This window comes from Mangifera indica, unplaced genomic scaffold (assembly GCF_011075055.1).
Source record: "Mangifera indica cultivar Alphonso unplaced genomic scaffold, CATAS_Mindica_2.1 Un_0035, whole genome shotgun sequence".
In the NCBI taxonomy this organism is placed as follows: Eukaryota; Viridiplantae; Streptophyta; class Magnoliopsida; order Sapindales; family Anacardiaceae; genus Mangifera; species Mangifera indica.
Genome location: NW_025401127.1, coordinates 113614 through 132594, shown reverse-complemented (window position 1 = coordinate 132594; position 18981 = coordinate 113614). Strand labels below are relative to the sequence as shown.

Sequence of the window (18981 nt, the reverse complement as noted above, 5' to 3'; positions counted from 1 at the left end):
GTGCTTCTACTTCATCGTTCTTCTTTTATCAAAAAAAGGGTGACACATGAGCGTATGTTGTCTATGCACGAGTATGTGTTGCAAATTTGAGTTTTGTCCTTTACTAGTCGATCAAACACATCTCAGTCATGTCTCGAAACACCTTAGATATTCTTTCTTTAATTGGATGACATGAATAAATCATAATAACATCAAACTATAGAAAGATTCATTCTTACTTTTTAATTTCATCAACCAAATATCATATTCTTCTTATAGGCAATCAATCCATAAAATCCATATAATGTTTAACCAATCCTTTTTAACTAAAACAACAATATAATCAAGATAAACACCATAATATCATTAAAGAAATCATGCATTCATGAATCCAAACCATTATCTATCAAGAATTTAAACTAGAAAGTCAAAAAGATCACCATACTTACATGTCTTGCAAAGCTTATAAGTTCTTAGCATTACTATAGGGAATCCGACAACCTCAGGCTCTGTTCTGGTGGCTGGACTTTTTCTTTCTGTCTTTTCTCTTTAGGTTAGGTGACTACTAGGGTAAAATAATAGCAAAATGATCAAATTTTGCATTTAAATACAAATTCTACCAGATATAACACATAAGCATGTGCCCCTTTAAATTAACAAACTTTCTTGCCCTTCCAAGGACAAACGAACGTCACCCTTGCGATGCACAACCATTCCCACTAAAAATCTAATTTAATAGCATTCTAAAACAACTTTAAATATACAAAAAAGGCTTAAATACCCTTGAGCTTTCCTGTGGGTGGTACAAAGGAGAGATCCCAATTTGTATAGCAAGTTTACTTTGACTACCCAATTAGTCAAATTTATGCAACCAACATACATAAGGGGTTATTCTCACAACCTCGAAAGATAAAAGGAGATTATGCTTAAAGAGATCACAATAAAGTATGTCATTATTGTCATAATATCAGTCACAATACCAGTCATAATACCAATCAATGTTGTCATCTAGTACAAGCCATAGAAGACCTCATCAATAGAGGATTCCTTGGTAAACATGTAAGTAAAGCTATTATGCCTATCCTATAAGATTCTACAAGTAGGAATACTGATTTATGTATTAAATTTAGGTAGAAACAAGGAAGTTATCCTTCTCCAATCTCTTTATTATTATTTTTTTTGTTTGATAATTGTTTACCTATTTATTTTTAGTTCAAACTAAAGGAAAATATAAACAAGACAATGCAATTTCCTGATAGTATGTGCATATTGGTGAAGGATCGAGATGGTAATATCGCAATATACTTTATATTTATATACATTCCATCAAAAAAAATAAAGAAAGAAAGAAAGGATTTATAACAACAACCTTGAATGAGTCTCTACTGCCTCTTAATAAGAGGCAAGGATGAAAGCTACCTTTACATCTTCCCAAATAGTAAGTTCTTTAAAATCTCTATAAAAGACTAGCCCAACTAGTTTCTACCTCAACTTGATGAGCATGACTAGCCTCTTTTATGGTCTAAGACTATCTCATATCTTGTACTTGTTCCTCATAGCTCTGACCCTAGAGAAAGAAGCCATAGTCTTGAGATTAAAGCCAAATGGTATGTAAGAGCTCTAAAACCATGTCTTTAGCATGGTCCTTGACCTAAACATTAGTAGGCTTCAATTTCTTCTTTAACTCCTCATCATGGTGGAGAGCTTCCCCTAAACTTCCTTCTAGTCTATCAAGTCACTCTTTTAGTGCTCTATTGATCCCTCCCTCAAACTATAGCATTTCATAAAGCCTACAGTTTTGAGCTCGAAAGCCATTCAAGTGTTCATCCATATTCATAAACATTCCTAACAAGAGGACAAATCTTCCATCATTGATACTTATCATGTTTTAAGGCATTCTATATATTCCTTAGATTACTCATTCTTCTTAGTCATTAATCTTCTTAATACAAACATCTAGTCCTTTACACGATCTAATTCATGGAGGTAATCACCCCTATGTAACAATGTTGACCATGCCTCATTGAAAACGAGTAACAACATACCGAAGACCTACAAAAAGAAAAGATATGTAAAATAATCATAAGAAAAGAATATGGACATTACCTAAATACCATCCTCAACCAATTTATGTATCTTTACAAAAGCTACCATACCACAGATTTTTGCCTACTTGTCCTAAGAAATGCACACCCAAATCATCTTAATTATGAGATGGAGACTTGAGATTAACTCTCCATCATTTTTAAAAGGTCAAAAAGAGGGAGATCAAGATTAAGGAGCATGATTACTCAATCTATCAACTGAAGAAGTCCTTATATGGCTACTATCATCATCGAAGAATGAAATCTCTCCTCCTATAATCTTTTTGAAGAATGCTATACAAGACTTAAATCCTCATCCTCCAACATGTGTTTAAGAACCATAAGTGTATATTTCAAAGACTTTAGACTTGAAATCACAAGGGCGTCTTGTGTACTAATTGGAGCTATTTGACGTAGTCCTTAAGTTAGGTTAATCTAATATAAGAGAAGATATTTTAGTGTTATTGATAAATGATAGTGGCCACTTAAATCTATGATCACAATGAGATTGAGTTGTTGTTTAATCTAATACTATCTAGTCGTTAGTCTAAATAAAATAATGTAATTAAAGGGATATTTAAGGTAAATACTACTTTTGTACTTTTATCCTTGATAAAATATCAGTTGATGAAATAATTTGATACTATTGATAGGTTCATGTTTTCCATTGAATTTCCATAATTTGGGTCGTTATGATGTCTTATTAAAAATCAATCTCAGTCTATGAATGGAATGTTGGTTGATTATAGATTAGTCATGTTTTTGTTCATTGTCAAAAAGACAGAGAACATTTCAATCATACATAATAGATGAGTTAAATGTAAAATTTGGAAGCTAAGGATTGCATAGAGTGAATCACTTTTGGTTTTCAGAATGGTGATTTTGATCTTTATGAGGTTTTGGGTCCTAAGTGAGATTTTTTTCCTTTAAGGACCAAATAAAAACTCAATAAAAGAAAGATTGGGATGATATTTGAAAGAGTTGACTCTATTTGAACAAGGGGAAAATTGTAAAAAGTTAATGAATGCTCATTCCATTGAATTGAGTAGTCATTCCCTAGTGTTATTTAAACAAACTTTCTTCACCTTGACCACAAGGCAATTGACATAAAGGAAAAAAAACTCCCTTGAAAACCCTTTGCTTTTCTCTCGATATCTCTATATTAATCATTCTAGGAAAGTAGTTATAGTCCTTTTAGGCTTCCCTCTCCATTGAGGATAATTTGTTGCTCCTATGTGGACTAAATAGGTGTTGTTTTATCCTTGTACAAACAAACACAAATTGCTTTAGAGTTCATTCAAAGATAAGAAACCATTTACGTTGGTATGTATTTCAAACATTTTTATTTGTTTTAAATGCATATTATGACCTATAATCATATCTTTATGGCTTTTTGGTGTGAATTTTATATGATATGTATTAATTTTTGATCTCGAAAACCATTGAACTTATGGTAATTGAAAGTTGTATTGAGTTACTCGTGATTTATTAAGAAATAAGAGTAAAATATTGAAGATAGTAATGAAAAGACAAGTTAAATCGACACTTGTTCTATTCAATACTACATTTTACTAATCTTATTCTATTCAATACAATTGTTAAATCGACACTTCATTTTGTTGATAATATTAATAAGTCAATAGCAATTTTTTCAATAACGAAAAATTCTTACTTGAGTTGTTATGTCTCTTCAAAGTTAAACTAACCACACTAAACATGCAAAACATTAGGTGTAGTGATCAATCTTATAACCATTGTACTAGGTAAATCAAAAGTTTGATTTTGATATGTTGCCGATGAGATTTGAACTCATGCTTTCATACTTGGGTTCCTCGGCCACCCAAGCAACCCCTTGGGGGCAAGTCAATAAAAATTTCATTTCAATGAGATGTCTTCAATGTGAAATGGACCACTATGGTAATGTAACCTTAAAATTGATTCCTCTAATACCCCCATATGAGTAGAATAAAAGTAAAAGTTGATGAATGTATTTCTTTTAATTGAAGAGAACATATCTAAACTTTAATTGTTAACAACTCTCCTAGACACTCCTCATAGTTACATTTTGATTTCTAGCACATTAAAATTAAACTAACCATAGTCGAAATTGAATACAATTAGCTTAATTTTCAAAATAAATCATTGCAAGAATTAAAGATGGGAAGAAGAAAGTTGACAATCAAGAGAGTAGAAAGAATAAAGGCAAGGCAGACAAAATATTCAAAGAGAAAAGTAAGATTGTTGAAGAAGGCTGCAGACTTTCAGTGCTTTGTGACACTGATTTAGCCCTCCTCATGCTCTCTCGCTCCAGAAAACCATCCCTCTTTATTGGCCACAACAAGTATTTTATTTACTGTTTTCTATTTTTCATTAATCTGTCTGCTGTATTTTTTTTTTTTTAAGTAATTTTTCCAAGGTTTTACAAGTGTGGTTGAGGCTCTAATCCAGTTTTCAACCTAAAAGTTCTATTAAACTTGTCTGTTGACGATTGCAAAGAAATGTGACATATCACTATGAAAATATTGTTGGTTTGATGATCTTATTTAATTGATATTAAGGATTATATTAATTTAATTTAAACTGACTGTTGTTATATAAAGATTATCTCACTCTTTGTCATTCAATCTATCATTCCATTAAGACCTAATTTAGTTTGTTTTAAATCATTATTTTTGGGAAAGTTTTGAAAAAAAAAATGCCTGCTCTGACATCAATCCAAGAAATTTCTCACTAGACAGGTATAGATTTTCTTTCTAATTTACATTTGGAACTTGCTTCTTCCTGGTCTGGATAAACTCCATTAAATTGTTTTTATATTTTCAATATTTATTGCAGAAATGATGTACTCAAGGTAGAATAGAATTCCTTACTTGGTCAGAGCCATGAAATGGAAGTCCATTACCTATCAAATAGCGAAATTGTTTGGAATTTCATTTACACTCTAATCACTTGCGTAGTTGAATGAAGATCAGCTTAGGGATATGAAAGAAAAACTCAGAAAAGCAGAATATTGAGGTTTCTTATCAGTCAAACCTCAAAGCTACCTTTATCATTTTGAATTTTTTTTTTTTTTAATTTTTTGGTAACCAGGAACTCCACCAGTATTTACTAGACAGATAAACTTGAAACACACTAGATCAATCGATGATTTACAAATGTAAATGAAAGTTAAACCTAAATCTTCACTTTAAAAAGTCTAATACTGTATTAGTTTTTTTAATCCTTGGATTAAATCATTTACTGCTAAAGCAGCAGCAGAAATTTGAAGCCTCTCACCAGGTTCCTTTTTGTTACCTAATCATTTTTATGCAGAGTTCTAGCAATTTTTACAGCTATAGAAATTGCAAATTGAAAAGGTTGGCTATACTTTGCAGTGAAAGGCGATTCCTTAAGAGCAAGCCAGTCTCCAGGCTTACAAAAAATCGCCTCCTTGGAAACTGAGTAGCGTAAATTGGTTTAACTCTGTTAATAAAAGATAAAACATAAACCACTTTCTACGTATATGAAGCAGTTGACAGCAAAATTTAATTTGTGTTAGCAAAGATAATAATAGATGATCCTCTCAAGACATGCGAAGTGGCGCCGTGTATCATTTATGACTTCTGTCATATATAAAAGATAAGCTTCATGTGTTAACCCAAAAAAAAAAAAAAAAAAATTAAAGCCAAAGCGGTTATCCTCAACCGTAGATTAATGTTTTTCTTAAGCATTTACTTATTAATTTTAAAAAACGTAAATGCTTTCCTATCTGATAATTTTTTTAATTATTATTAGAGATCAAATTATTATTTAACAAAATTATATAAAAAATAAAAATTTATCATATTTTTCTCTTTAAATTTAAAAATCTAATAATTTCCTCTTACCTCTCTCCCCCCTTCCACCCACCCACCTTCTTTAAAGTTTAAAAAATAACAAATTTCTTTTTAAGCTTTTAATCTTCTCTCCAACGAACAATGATTTCTCGACTATCGATGTTCTCCCTTCCAGTTGTCATTTCACCCTCTCCCAACCATTGTTATCTCTAACAAAAACAAAATTGTGTTTTTATCTCTGATAAAAACGATTAAGAGATAAAGATGAGTTGATCAAGAGAGAAAACACCAACGATTGGAAAGTCTTTATTTGTCGAAGAGAGGAGATCGAAACCCTAAAGAGAAATGTGTCACTTTTCAAACCTTAAGTAGAGAGATAAAAAAAAATTATTAATCTTTAAACCTAAAAAAAAATTTAAAAAAAATTTTTTTTTAATATTTTTACTAAATAATAATTTTATCCTTATTAATAGCTAAAAAAATTAATAGATAAATAGATGTTTAAAATTTTTAAAATTAATAAACAAAAATTTAAGAAAACACTAATCTGAGGATGTGAGTAAGTCCTTTGGCCAAAAGGAAAAAAGGCTCTTTGTTTTTTTGGAGTAAGTTATAAACTTCATTTTGAATTCGAGGCTTTTTTTATGGCTCTGTAAGTTTTAATTTCGCCCATGTTTTCTTGACCCACTTAAAAGTTGCAGCCTTTTATGTGGATTTGCCTAGAATTCTGGGAATTGTTGTTGGTATAGCATGTTGATGATTGCTCAAAAAGATAATCCTATACAATTAAGGGGCCAGCAAGTCATTCAATTTTACTTGAAGATGGAAAAGGCAACAGGCTCAGAGTTATTAAAATTCATCTTGTGGCCCCAGTGGAGTAGAATAATTGTGCATTAAACGCCAACCCGGAAAGATTCTTTAAGTAAATTGTTTCAGAAAACGTTCACGACAAAGGCAAAGCAAGGAAAATCTACTATGGGAACTATAATTATTCAAGGAGATAAAACGACTGACAAAAGGCCCAGCTGACTAGGGCTTTCTCAGTCCTCAGTGCATTATTGATGCTCTCTGAGTCACTCAGACACATAATGCACCCACATTGCAGAGCTGCTGCAACCGACCCCAACTCCTCAGAGTCTGAGTTCTGAATGTGTAAGGTTTAGCCCCACCAAGCCAGACCATTGAGCCAGAGGCAGTGGTCCCATCACCCCTAAAACAAAGTGCTATAATTTTTCCATTCTACAACTTACATTACCTTACATCAATCCATTTTTGGTACTACTGTTCACCTTGCAAATTTATCTGTACTTTTTTTTTTTTTGGACTTTTCATTACCTAGCATTAATTGGTACCAGATCTTTTCTATGAACAATTCACATTAACTCATATCAACTTTCACAATACGATAATTCATTCATCATCCATTCTTTGGCATAATTTACCTTTACCTTTACCTTTACCTTTACTCACTGTTCTGAGATATTACCTCACCAAACTTTAGGAAGAGTTGAGCATCTGAGGTGCTCATTGATGGGCAATTGAGCATGTGTGGTGTCTTGAGATTTGCATACTCATCCTTGTAGCAAGGCATTTTGGTTGAGGCGAGCATGGCAGCTGGGGTTGAAGTTGGTTGCTTTGGCAGTGTGGTGGCTGGCATAAGGCTCCCAAGGACGCGTGTCACTTCATGCATGGTTGGCCGGTCAGATGGTTGCTTTTTTGTGCATAAAAGGGCTAGCTGAAAAACCTTCTTCACTGCTCCCAGATCCTTGCATGTCGCAGTGATCTCAGGATCAACAGTTTCCATCACAGCATTGTTGGCTGCCTTGGATAAAATCTAAACAATAAGGTCAAATTTGAAAAAGTTATTAACAATCTGGTCTTGTTTAAAATCCAATGTAGTGTCACCTTTGCATTTTAAATAACACGTTAAATCAATAAAAGACTAACCAGGTGATGAAGATTGGATTCATTATCTACAGCTTTCCTTCTAGTTAGTAACTCGAGCAAAACAACCCCAAAGCTATACACATCAGACTTCTCAGTCAGACGGGAAGTTCGAGCATACTCAGGGTCTATATAGCCAATGGTACCCATAAGGTAAGTAGAGGTATGGGACTTGGTCACGCATAAGGTTTTGGCAATGCCAAAATCAGTTAGATGGGCCTCAAAATCCTTGTCCAGCAGAATATTAGATGATTTCACATCCCGGTGGATGATTCGAGGACTACAATCATGATGTAAATATGCCAGACCTTGCGCAGCTCCCAGTGCTATTTGCAGTCGAGTGTCCCAGTCAAGCTTGTTCTTCTTTGCAGGACCTGAGATTGAAACAGAACGTAAGAGTTTAGAATTCATTAGATATATATTCTGAAGTTAAGAGGTCAGAATTCCTTAATAGTTGTAACTCTCTAACTTACCATGAAGAAGATCCCAGAGACTTCCATTTTCCATGTAATCATAGAAGAGAAGGTTCCCAGAGGAGGACAAGGAGTATCCTTGCAGGCTGACCAGATTCCGATGCTTGATGCTCCCAACTGTCTCGAGCTCAGTCTCAAATTCCTTTAAGCACTGTGGATATTGAGAATAGAGTCGCTTTATAGCCACTGGCTTGCAGTTTTTAAGAACGCATTTGTACACTGCGCTTGATGCACCATAGCCAATTATATACTTCTCACTCAAATTCTCAGTCATCCTCATGATGTCCTCGTACACATGAAGTGCCATATTCATGTTAAGTATCACTAACTTTGGTGTTGAGTAATTAACTGCTATTCCACAAAAGAGAAAAAAATCAGTAACTTGGCACCATATTCATATTTTAACATCGGATTGATCTCATTTATGTTACAAGGCAGCTTAACATAAATTGAATTTGTGAGTCATTCTACTCAGTAACTTAGCTGATGGATCAGTCCTCACTAATAGCCTGTCTAGGATGAGCTCCATGGCGAAAGAAGGATTTTCACAGTTTCTAAAATTTATGAAAAGGTACCTGGTTTGTCAAGAGATGCATCAGGAAAAGGTGTAGGATTATATGGTCTACATGCTGCCACCAAGATCATGAGAAGAATAACCAGTGCACCAAGTGCAATCCCAAGAATAGCTGCTTTCGAAATCGTAACTGTATAGAAAACAACAACAAAAGGATGAATATTCATTCATGTAGAAAAGTCATGCTTTTGAAAGTAGAATTTTATCCCCACTAGAAAAGCAGCCAGTACTGCAGAATTTATTAAAATTCTAATGATTTCTCACTAGATTAGAACAACCCCAACTCATTAATATATGATACCAGAATAAAGACTTAGGTTTTCTGCTTCTTGCACTTAATCTTCTTGTGCTAGTTATGATACATGTAGTTTAATGATTGGTGTTGCACTCCATCAAACCAAGGACTTATCAAGTATGTTAGGAGTAATAGCAGTTTTTAGCTGTTTATCAAACTGATCGATAAGGCATTGAGATCACAGGAATTGTCTCAATGAAGTGAATGATTACCTCGCTCTGATGGATGAGAATCGTGACATGGAGAATTCAGCCAATAGCCACAAAGAGCACGATTTCCAATGAAACTGCACATGTAAATGTTAATTTCATGAAAAAGATTCCTCAGAAAATAAGAGCTAAAGTTAGAAACCTATAAAACATTTATAGGATAGATTTCAGCTTTAAGATTTAAAAGTAGCAGCAAGAAACTCCAAAAATAAAAACCTTCTAACCTGTCAGGCGAAAATCTTGAGAAGTTATTGCTCATGGGAATATCACCAGTTAGGTCGTTATAAGATACATTTCTGTAAGAGTTCAGTTAGAAATTTGACGTTGTAAGATAAATTTAAAATCAAATATCTTGTAAGTCAAGCCAACTTGAAATAAAAACAAAAGATTGTGAATGATAAACCCACAGGACAGCAAGACTAAGGCAGTTGATGAGCGGCATCACATCGCCTGATAAATTATTGTTTTCCAGCCTCCTACAATGATTTGTGCAAAGAGATTATAAATGTAAACAAAGCTAACAAAAGTGGCAGGTGAATCATAAACTGCTAGAATTCATAATCCACAAACTATAGGAAATAACCACGAGATGTCAACAACATGCAACCCATGGAAACATATAATCTTTATTGGTGGTTTTCCATTGTAAACGAGATTGAAAATCAAAACTATTTTAGTTGACAAAACTGCACTTGCTCACTGTAAACCATTAAATACTGAAGCTTTCTGAAAATTAGCATGGTTCATTTTCAATGCTGTACTTTGGAAACCATAGCACACTTAACAGTGTTTTGGAGGTATCATTAAATTTATCAATGCCATATATACTATCACAACAGAGCATCTACTATAGTTCCCACCAAATTTTAGTAAGGTCTGAAGTGATAAGGTCACAATTATTAACTTACAAGGAGAAGATGTTCTGGAGCTGACTAAGCTCTTGAGGAATCACACCCGAGAGATGATTATGAGAAAGATCTCTGTTATGCACGAGCAAGAACATTTGTTAGATAAACCATTAAAATTCCAAAGCTAATAATTCAGAACAATGAAAGATTTCATACATTTCTATAACACTTCTTAGATTACCAAACTCTGCTGGAATAAAACCTGTTAACTGATTTCTGCTCAAGTTCCTGAACAGAAAAATAGAAGGTGTCAGCAGGCTGAAAATTTTTGAAAAGCAGAATCCAAATTACAATCAAACTCACAGCTTTAGAAGATGTTCCAAATCCCCAAGCGGAGAAGGAATTGAACCACTAATTTTGTTGTTGGAAAGGTCCCTGAACAAGAGAAAAATTAGTAAAAAGGGTATGTGTGAATATAAGGAAAAAGTCTCGAGCAATGAATACTTACAGATTATCTAGATTACCAATGCGTGATAGCTCAATTGGAATAGGACCCCTGATATTGTTGGATGAAAGGTTCCTGAGAAATTCATATCCAGATTCTGTGAATAACTGCATATGCATGATAATAAAACCAATATGTTGGCAAATATGTGTTTGCCTGCATGGATTATTCAAATCACAGAGAAATATGAAGAGTGAAAATTAAATCTGATAGACCAATGAAGGAATTTTCAGGCAACGTGATAAATACACAATTATTATAGCATGATAGGACCTAAGAAGTAACGACATACAGAATAACGTTCCATACATAGCACAAGCTTTACCAAATAAATAAACCAGAAAAGCACATCCCAGAGCATTCAAACCAAGTGATAGAACCATTAGTGGAACTTACAAGTATGTCATACTCTCTAGCCTTTGGAATGCAGGTGGGATGGTCCCATTCAACTTATTTCCGTGCCCATTGCTGACATCAAATCAAAACATTGATAAATATCTTAACAACAGTTTAACATTCAATATAATATAGTTGCATGACTGACATACTTACAGGCTGTTGAGATTTGTACATGAACTAAGATTATCAGGTATAGGCCCTTCCAGGTGGTTGTTTGCGACATTTCTGCACAAATCTTGCATTAATAGCTCAATCATGGCGATTGCTGAATTGCTTAGATAAAGAAACAATTTACATGAATGAACATACAAATCAAATAACTCAGTAAGCTTCCCAAGCTCTGGTGGAATATGCCCTGTGAGATGATTATCATTTAATTCCCTGCACAAAGAACAGTACTGATTGAGAGAGTGATAAAACCTTCTTCACTTTCACAACGACAACTAATAGCACCCAAACACAGTTGTGATATAATACTAGGAACTGGAATGTGTGCAACGGTGACGAAGTAATCTTACAAGTAGTGAAGCTTTGTCATATTTCCAAGCTCTGGAGGGATGGGTCCAGTCAGCTTGTTACTATGTAAATACCTGCAATATGTAGACGATTATTTTATTCAAGATCTTCCGAACAATGATAGATGAACAGTTTAAGAATTGCATGAATGCTTAGTAAATAATAACATATGTAGATTTAAAAAAAGAAATCATTTCAAAAAAAGTTATTAACACATCCATGGTATGCAGAAGATAAAGGTTTATGATGCTTCATTTTATGGTGGCATGCTGCTACCAACTACTTATGTCATGTTTTATTGTTCATATTTGAGAATATCTAACCAGAAAACAGAGATAAAAATTACAGAAAAAGCCAGAACATACTTACAGTTTCTCTGTGTAAGTTAAATTCCCCAAAATGGGAGGAATTGGTCCACTTAATTTGTTGCAGCTTAAATCCCTGGATAGAAAGAGACTCATAAAGCTTTACTTGTGACAACTAAATTGAGAAAGCTACTAACTCAGTTTAACAGTTAGTTAACAGTACTTACAAAACAGCAAGTGCCTGCATTAGACCAATCACTGATGGAATCTTCCCTGTAAGCTGATTACCTTGCAAGGATCTAGCAGCCACAATGAAAAGGAAGAGCAACTTCAGAATCCAAAGTATCAAGACCAAGCTGATATCAAAGAAAAAGAGAAGCAAGCACATACAATGTGGCTATTTGCAGGAACCCAATATTAAATGGAATCTCTCCAGTTAGCTGGTTGTATGACAAGTCCCTACCGTTAAAACAAAAGATTCAAACATAAATAAATTAACTGGCCTTTATAAGTTAAATCCACAAGAGTCAGTCATTTCAAGAAAGTCTAGCCACAAAGAGTTAAAACTGATACATACAAGACCTGGAAGGCTGTGCAATTGCCAATGTTCTGAGGAATGCTGCCAGTCAAACTGTTGTTTCGGACATCACTGCCAACGATAGGTGAAACTCAGTTATATTTGCAGAGTCCTTTATATACTAGACAACACAGAAAAGAGTCCTACAGCCTTAAGTTCTCAGATAGGGAGATGTTAAAAAACTTACAAATACCATAAACCGGTAAGCTGGCACATATCTGGAGAGAGCGAGCCAACCAAATTATTCCCTCTCAAACCGCTAAAGTAATAAAGAAAAGAAGATAATGTAAGGTTCAAGATTTATTAAAAATAAACCAGATGGGGAAACACATGCAGATAAAACTACAATTTTAGTATCATCTACTCACAGATACTGCAAAACTTCATTCCAGTATATAAGCCTTGGTATTTCCCCATTGAGTTTATTCTGGGCAAGGTCTCTGGAACGAGGTATTAAGAATATCGTAAGAATACCCTAAATATATGAAATTATTTAGTACAGAAATATCATTAAAGATAGGTGAAAGTAATAGAAAGCTCACAAAATTTTCAAGTTTGGAATCTGAGACAAAGTGGAAGGAATTGGTCCAATCAACTGATTGTTTTTCAAAACTCTGAAAGATTACAAAAATTAGATTATGATGCAGTTTCAATCATAGGTAAAAAGCTAGAAATATGAGTGAAATTAAAAATTTTAGAGACATGATTTTTTGCAGGATAACTTACAGAAACTCCAACAGTTTTAACTTTGAAATTGAGAATGGTATGTCCCCATATAACTCATTGAATGACAAATCTCTAATAACACAGGATCATCAGTAATCAACTAAATTAGCAAAACGGAAAAACATAGGCATATTATCTTGTAACAGATATATCATCACAAAGTTTGCTTACAAGCTTTTCAGAGAAGAACAGTCACCAATCTCGTCTGGAATTTGCCCAGAGAGACGATTACCCCTGAAATCACTGATCAAAGCACACACAAATGATTCAGTTTTGACTTAAACCAAGCTCAACTCCACATAGAAAAGCAGCAAATAAGCCAAGGCTAGAGATTATTCAGTGGAAAATATTTGCAGAAAACATAATTTGTTATACCCTAAACAAAATTTCCCAGAAATATTGCAGAGATAAGAAACAGAACCTTAAATAAAATAGAGAGAGAGAGAGAGAGAGTAGATTTTAAAACAAATGCACATAGATAGACTTCCATACATTGAAACCAGGTCTTTAAGATCTCCAATTGAAGGTGAAATTTCCCCATCAAGATTTAAACCTGACAGATTCCTATTTAAAAAGAAACAACATTAACATCCAAGAAACAGTATATTGAGAAAGACAACAAGTCAAAACACTGATATAGTGATACTGATACAGAAATGAAAGAAAGTAATCCGAAGAACCCCACTGATACTCACAGTGCAATCACGTTGAAGGTGACATTGTCACAAGTGACGCCTCTCCAAACACAATAATCTGAAGATGATGAATCAGTCCAATCATACAGAACATTATCTACGTCTCTAAACGACTTCTTTATCTCCAATAATGTTGCTCCTTCAACATTACATTGTTCATATGATTAAATTTAAACCACAACCAAAAGATAGCTTCAATGTCGGTATAAACACACAACACAGAATCAACCTAACTCAGTTTCTATCTAAAACCATTAACTTTGATAACAAGAAAACTCAAATTTTAAAACCAAATATGAGTGATAGAAGTACAAGCTACAAACTACAAGAACTACGTAAATATAAGGAAAAGAAGAAGGACCAAAAAAGAGAAATATTACTGAAATTAACAAATTTTGTAAACACTGAACGGTATAACAAGTAGAAAAACTTAAGCCTTGTTTGGCAGCTAGGAAAAAATGGAAATTTTAAGAGAGAGAAAGCTAAGAACTGAAGCTTCATACAAAGCCTAAACATTTCACTTAAATTTCCACTCTTTCTTGCATTTCCTGAGTAACCCAACACAAAGATAAATAAAAACCCAGAAATCATACACTCACCATCATCTGCATCCACAAAAACAAACCCCAAAGCAAAGAGAAATGCCACTAGCATGAACTGGACACGAAATGTCATGACTGCCCTTGAAACAAACTCCATATACTTACACAAAACCACTCATCTCAAGTACCAACAACCACCTTAAAACGACACAACATTTTCAACTCATCAAAACTCTTCAACAGAACAGCTTTTGCCCTTCATTTAGCCTCCACTCACCGACATAGAACAACAAAGAGAGCCCCTTCGTTTAACTTCTTTCCTAGTTTAAGAAGAAAGAAGAAGAAAAGAGTTGAACTTGAAGAGAGAGAACGGAAATAAAAGAGGATAAAAAAAAAGCTCTGGTCGCTCAATCACATCGCTCTGGCAGTCTATAGAGCATGGCTATAATATACACTGTAAACTGAGCAAGGAAAGAGAGAGGTATATCATACGTACAACTGTAAGAAAGAGAGAGAAAGAGTGAGAAAGAGAAGAATTATTTCACAGCTAGAGTTAAAAAAACACTCTGCCATAGCTCTGCCATAAAACCTGCAACACTTAGAAATTTTCTCTCACTCAATTACTACAATTTTTTTATCTTTATCATTCTCTATCACTTTCTCACAAGAGCAGGGGTGGCCATGCCATTGTGAATAAAGGGTCGCTTTCACTCGGTTTGCAGAAAGAGCAGTAAAATGAAATTGTTAAACAGGGGAGGGTATGTCAAACTCATCATTTCGTATTTATTGCTTTTTAACCTAACCTTGAGTTTGGCAGTTATGGATCTCATGGTTACTTTCCGTTTTTAACTGCCCTTCCCTCCACTCCTGTCAAATTACCATTACAGCCATTACTTCTTCTTAAGTTTTTTTTTTAAGGTAATAAAATAATAAAAAAACAAATTTAATATGATAATTAGTTAATAATATATTTTTAAAAATATACCATATAAATTTTATGATTCCCCTTATTAAAAACAATATAATAATTCATATATAATGTATTTATCTGATTATTAAAATAAATATAATATAATATATCATATTTAGCGACTACATCACCATGTGAATGTATAATAAGATTAATGAAATATCAATATCTAAAATTAGTTCATATATCAAATATGAAAAGAATTACAAACATGGTAAAGTTATAAATAAGTAAAAGAAAAAACAATAAAAATTTACTTTTTCGAAGGATAATAAAGATGAAGAGTTAAACCTAAACGATTGTAAAAAAATTATGTGAAAAAATTTTTGTGATTGTTATGAATATGAACCTTACACAATGAACAAAGAGGTTAGGGAATGAAAAAAAGTTTTTTTTTGGTATTATAGTAATTAATTAAAAATTAAATGGATATATTCGTACTTTACATTTAGACATTGACATGACGTTATTTTAGATTTAAAAAAAAAAATAAAAACAAATAAAATGGTTGTTTGATAAGAAAACAAGTAAAATGCAGATTTTATACATTTTAGCATTTTAGATTAAAAATTTTGATATGTCGTGTTTAATACACAAATTAAACAGAAATGCGAATTTTCACAATTGTATCAACTATGATTAGGAATAGTTTCAAGAAGTTTACTCTCAAACAAAATATATTTCTTTAGAAAAAAATTCAGTTCCTTTTGTGAAAACCATATAAATAATATGAAAATTCAGAAAATTAATCAATAAAAAATTTGGGTCTATGTTTATGGTGAATAACAATGTAATCCATCATGTTTGGCAGTTAATATTACACCCCATGAATTGTATACAAAAGGTTAAACAAGATCATTATCCCAAAACATATATTATTAAAATAAAATATTAGAAAACTTAGTCAGGAAATTTGCGTTTACGAGAGTATTATAGGTGTTTATCATTTTTTTATACGTGTTTATTATATTTTACTATTTTAAACATGTATGGTTATATGTTTTAACCTAAAAGGTATAGAATACATATTTTATATGTTTATCATATTAAATCTTGTCGGAAATATATATTGGGTTTACAAGTATAAAGATTGAAACTCATATTATACAAAACCAATTAGGTTGTGTTAAGGTCTAATTTACACACTTATATACCACTCTCTTATATTTTATTCATTAGATCTGAGACTCTTTTTCTTTCTTTTTATTTGAGTCTCTAACACCCCCATTTAAGTACAAGCACCTAGGTTATTAAACCTGTCTCTCGGCTCAGCCAATTTTTGGCTGGATGCGTTGTCACCTGTATCTAAGAATACTTAGGCTGTTAAACCCGCCGTTTGACTCGTGTTGTGATATTATATCGGAAATATATATTGAGTTTACAAGTTTAAAGATTGAAACTCATATTACATAAAACCAATTAACTTGTGTTAAGGTCCAATTTACACATTAAACATTCGTATTATACATTATCTTATTTTTAAAATTTTTTTCTTTAATAAAAGATAAAACAATATCTATTTATATAAGGTATATAAAATTTAACCCAAATAATGGCAAGTCCTGTTCAATTTCTTCAAAATCGAAAATCTCTTACAATTTTTTTTTATTTCTATTTTTCACCATCAATTTATCTTTTAATTTATTGATGGTTGAAAATGACAATTCACATTGGCAACTCAATCAAAGTGAAAAACTTATTACTTTGTCAAACTTATATAGGAGCACTCTTGCAATGATGGATTTTAGTTTTTATTGTTTTTGTTGTAAAGAAAACTTAACTTCATTGATAATTGTCTTATAAATCTTTGTATCTTTATCATTTGACATTAAAGTCAAATCTTGAACCATATATAAAAAAAATACAAGTCTAATTAATCATATTTTGTAACACAATCATTAAGCCCTGTTGTAAGATAAGACAAAAATTTTAGAGATATAATGTAATTTCTTTAGATTTTTTAATATAGGGTCTAGGGTTTTTTTTAATTAATATTTACTTATCAAATGTTTTTATTCTTGAATATGATATTTGTATGATTTGACTCTAACTCAGCAATAGATAGACTGGTAGTTTGTGTCATCGAGTCATGTTTGTATTGTGTCAATTTGGGTTCAGGTAAGAAACTTTCAACTCTAAATTGATCCAAATTAAAATCATGTTAAAATTTTTCAACTCTAACCCAACTCTTTAATATTTAGGTTTACTAAACATAACTAAATTTACTCAAAATTATCAACTGCCTTCACTTAAGAGTGTTTTCAATATTTTAATTTTTTCACCAAATTATCACAACCTACCATTAACAAAACATACAATATAACATTTTGTCTTGTTTACAAATGGTTTATAAATTACATATCAAGACCTTTAAAACACGTCAATACTCTGAGTAATCAAATTTTATTCTCATTATCGAATAATAAAATAAAATTTTAAAATAAAAATCAAGAAAAATTGGACTAATTACAATTACATAAAGATACAACTATATGCAATATGTAAGAATTTCAACTATGGCAACAAGGTAGGGAGGGGCTAAATACCCTAATCTCCATCTTCATCCTTGTAAGGGAAACCTTTTTTCATCCTCGCCCCGTCCTTTATACGAGGATAATGGGTTATCCTTGTACCCTCCCTATGGAAAAATTTTTCTCTTCTTTTTCCTTCCTCACCCTTGCAGAGAAAATTTCCCTTCCATTTCTCTGTCTATCCCTGCTAGAAAAATAATAAAATATTTATTATGTGTTATAGTGAATTGTAATAGTACAAAAATTTTAAAGAATATTTTAATATTTAAGCATTTAAGAGATATATAGGGGAAAGGACAAAACTAGGAAGAAAACAAGTAAATGATATATATATATATGTATATATATATATATATATTTAATATTTAAGCATTTAAGAGATATATAGGGGAAAGGACAAAACTAGGAAGGAAACAAGTAAATGATATATATATATATATATATATATATATATATATATATATATATATATATATATATATATATATATATATATATCTTTGTCCTTCATCTCTGTCGCTGCTCTTGTCCTCGTTTTTATGAAGGAATCCCTTACCTATTCAGAGGGAGGGCAGGCCAAGGATTCGGCTTGGCAGATTGAATTATTATCTTTAATTTCAACTATTGTTGATACTTGTCCTTTAGCATGTCTTTAATTTATTCATAACAAATTCTAATAAAGTAATATATCTCTAAACATTTGAGTTTGGTCGGGTACCTTCGTAGCAACTGTAACATTATCTAATTTTGTTTCGAGTCAGATCAGGTTGACCTGAATTAAATTTCATGTCAAAAAAACTCAACCTTATCCTTTTTTTTGTGTTATATCGTGTTGTGTTAACAAGTCATGTTAAAAATTATTAGCTCTAGCTATAGAGGATAAAGATGGGACATAAATCCTCTAATATTGTTAAATTTGTTAATGTAAAATAGAAAAATTAACTATTGTAATTTATTAATTAGCTATGTTATGTGTTTGAGACACTATAACTTA

General features: G+C 32.2%; 1 protein-coding gene across 2 annotated transcripts; it reads right to left on the bottom strand.

The window, feature by feature from the left end:
• Positions 1 to 6825: 6825 nt before the first annotated feature.
• LOC123206410 (LRR receptor-like serine/threonine-protein kinase ERECTA) lies at positions 6826 to 15151 on the bottom strand. 2 transcript variants are annotated; one of them, XM_044623598.1, is made up of 27 exons: positions 14544 to 15151; positions 13945 to 14083; positions 13742 to 13813; positions 13421 to 13492; positions 13250 to 13321; positions 13066 to 13137; positions 12892 to 12963; positions 12711 to 12782; positions 12524 to 12595; positions 12337 to 12405; positions 12174 to 12245; positions 12011 to 12082; positions 11644 to 11715; positions 11435 to 11506; positions 11279 to 11350; positions 11123 to 11194; positions 10730 to 10801; positions 10585 to 10656; positions 10438 to 10509; positions 10282 to 10353; positions 9781 to 9849; positions 9598 to 9669; positions 9377 to 9450; positions 8871 to 8999; positions 8296 to 8646; positions 7826 to 8196; positions 6826 to 7712 (listed from the first exon to the last, which is right to left on the bottom strand). In XM_044623598.1, the coding sequence occupies exons 1-27, from the start codon at positions 14641 to 14643 to the stop codon at positions 7341 to 7343; spliced, it is 2970 nt and encodes a 989-aa protein (XP_044479533.1). In that variant the 5' UTR covers positions 14644 to 15151; the 3' UTR covers positions 6826 to 7340. The 2 variants fall into 2 exon arrangements, with proteins under 2 accessions (XP_044479533.1, XP_044479534.1); XM_044623599.1 differs by having other exon boundaries at positions 8296 to 8643; positions 14544 to 15148.
• Between the last annotated feature and the right edge of the window lie 3830 nt (positions 15152 to 18981).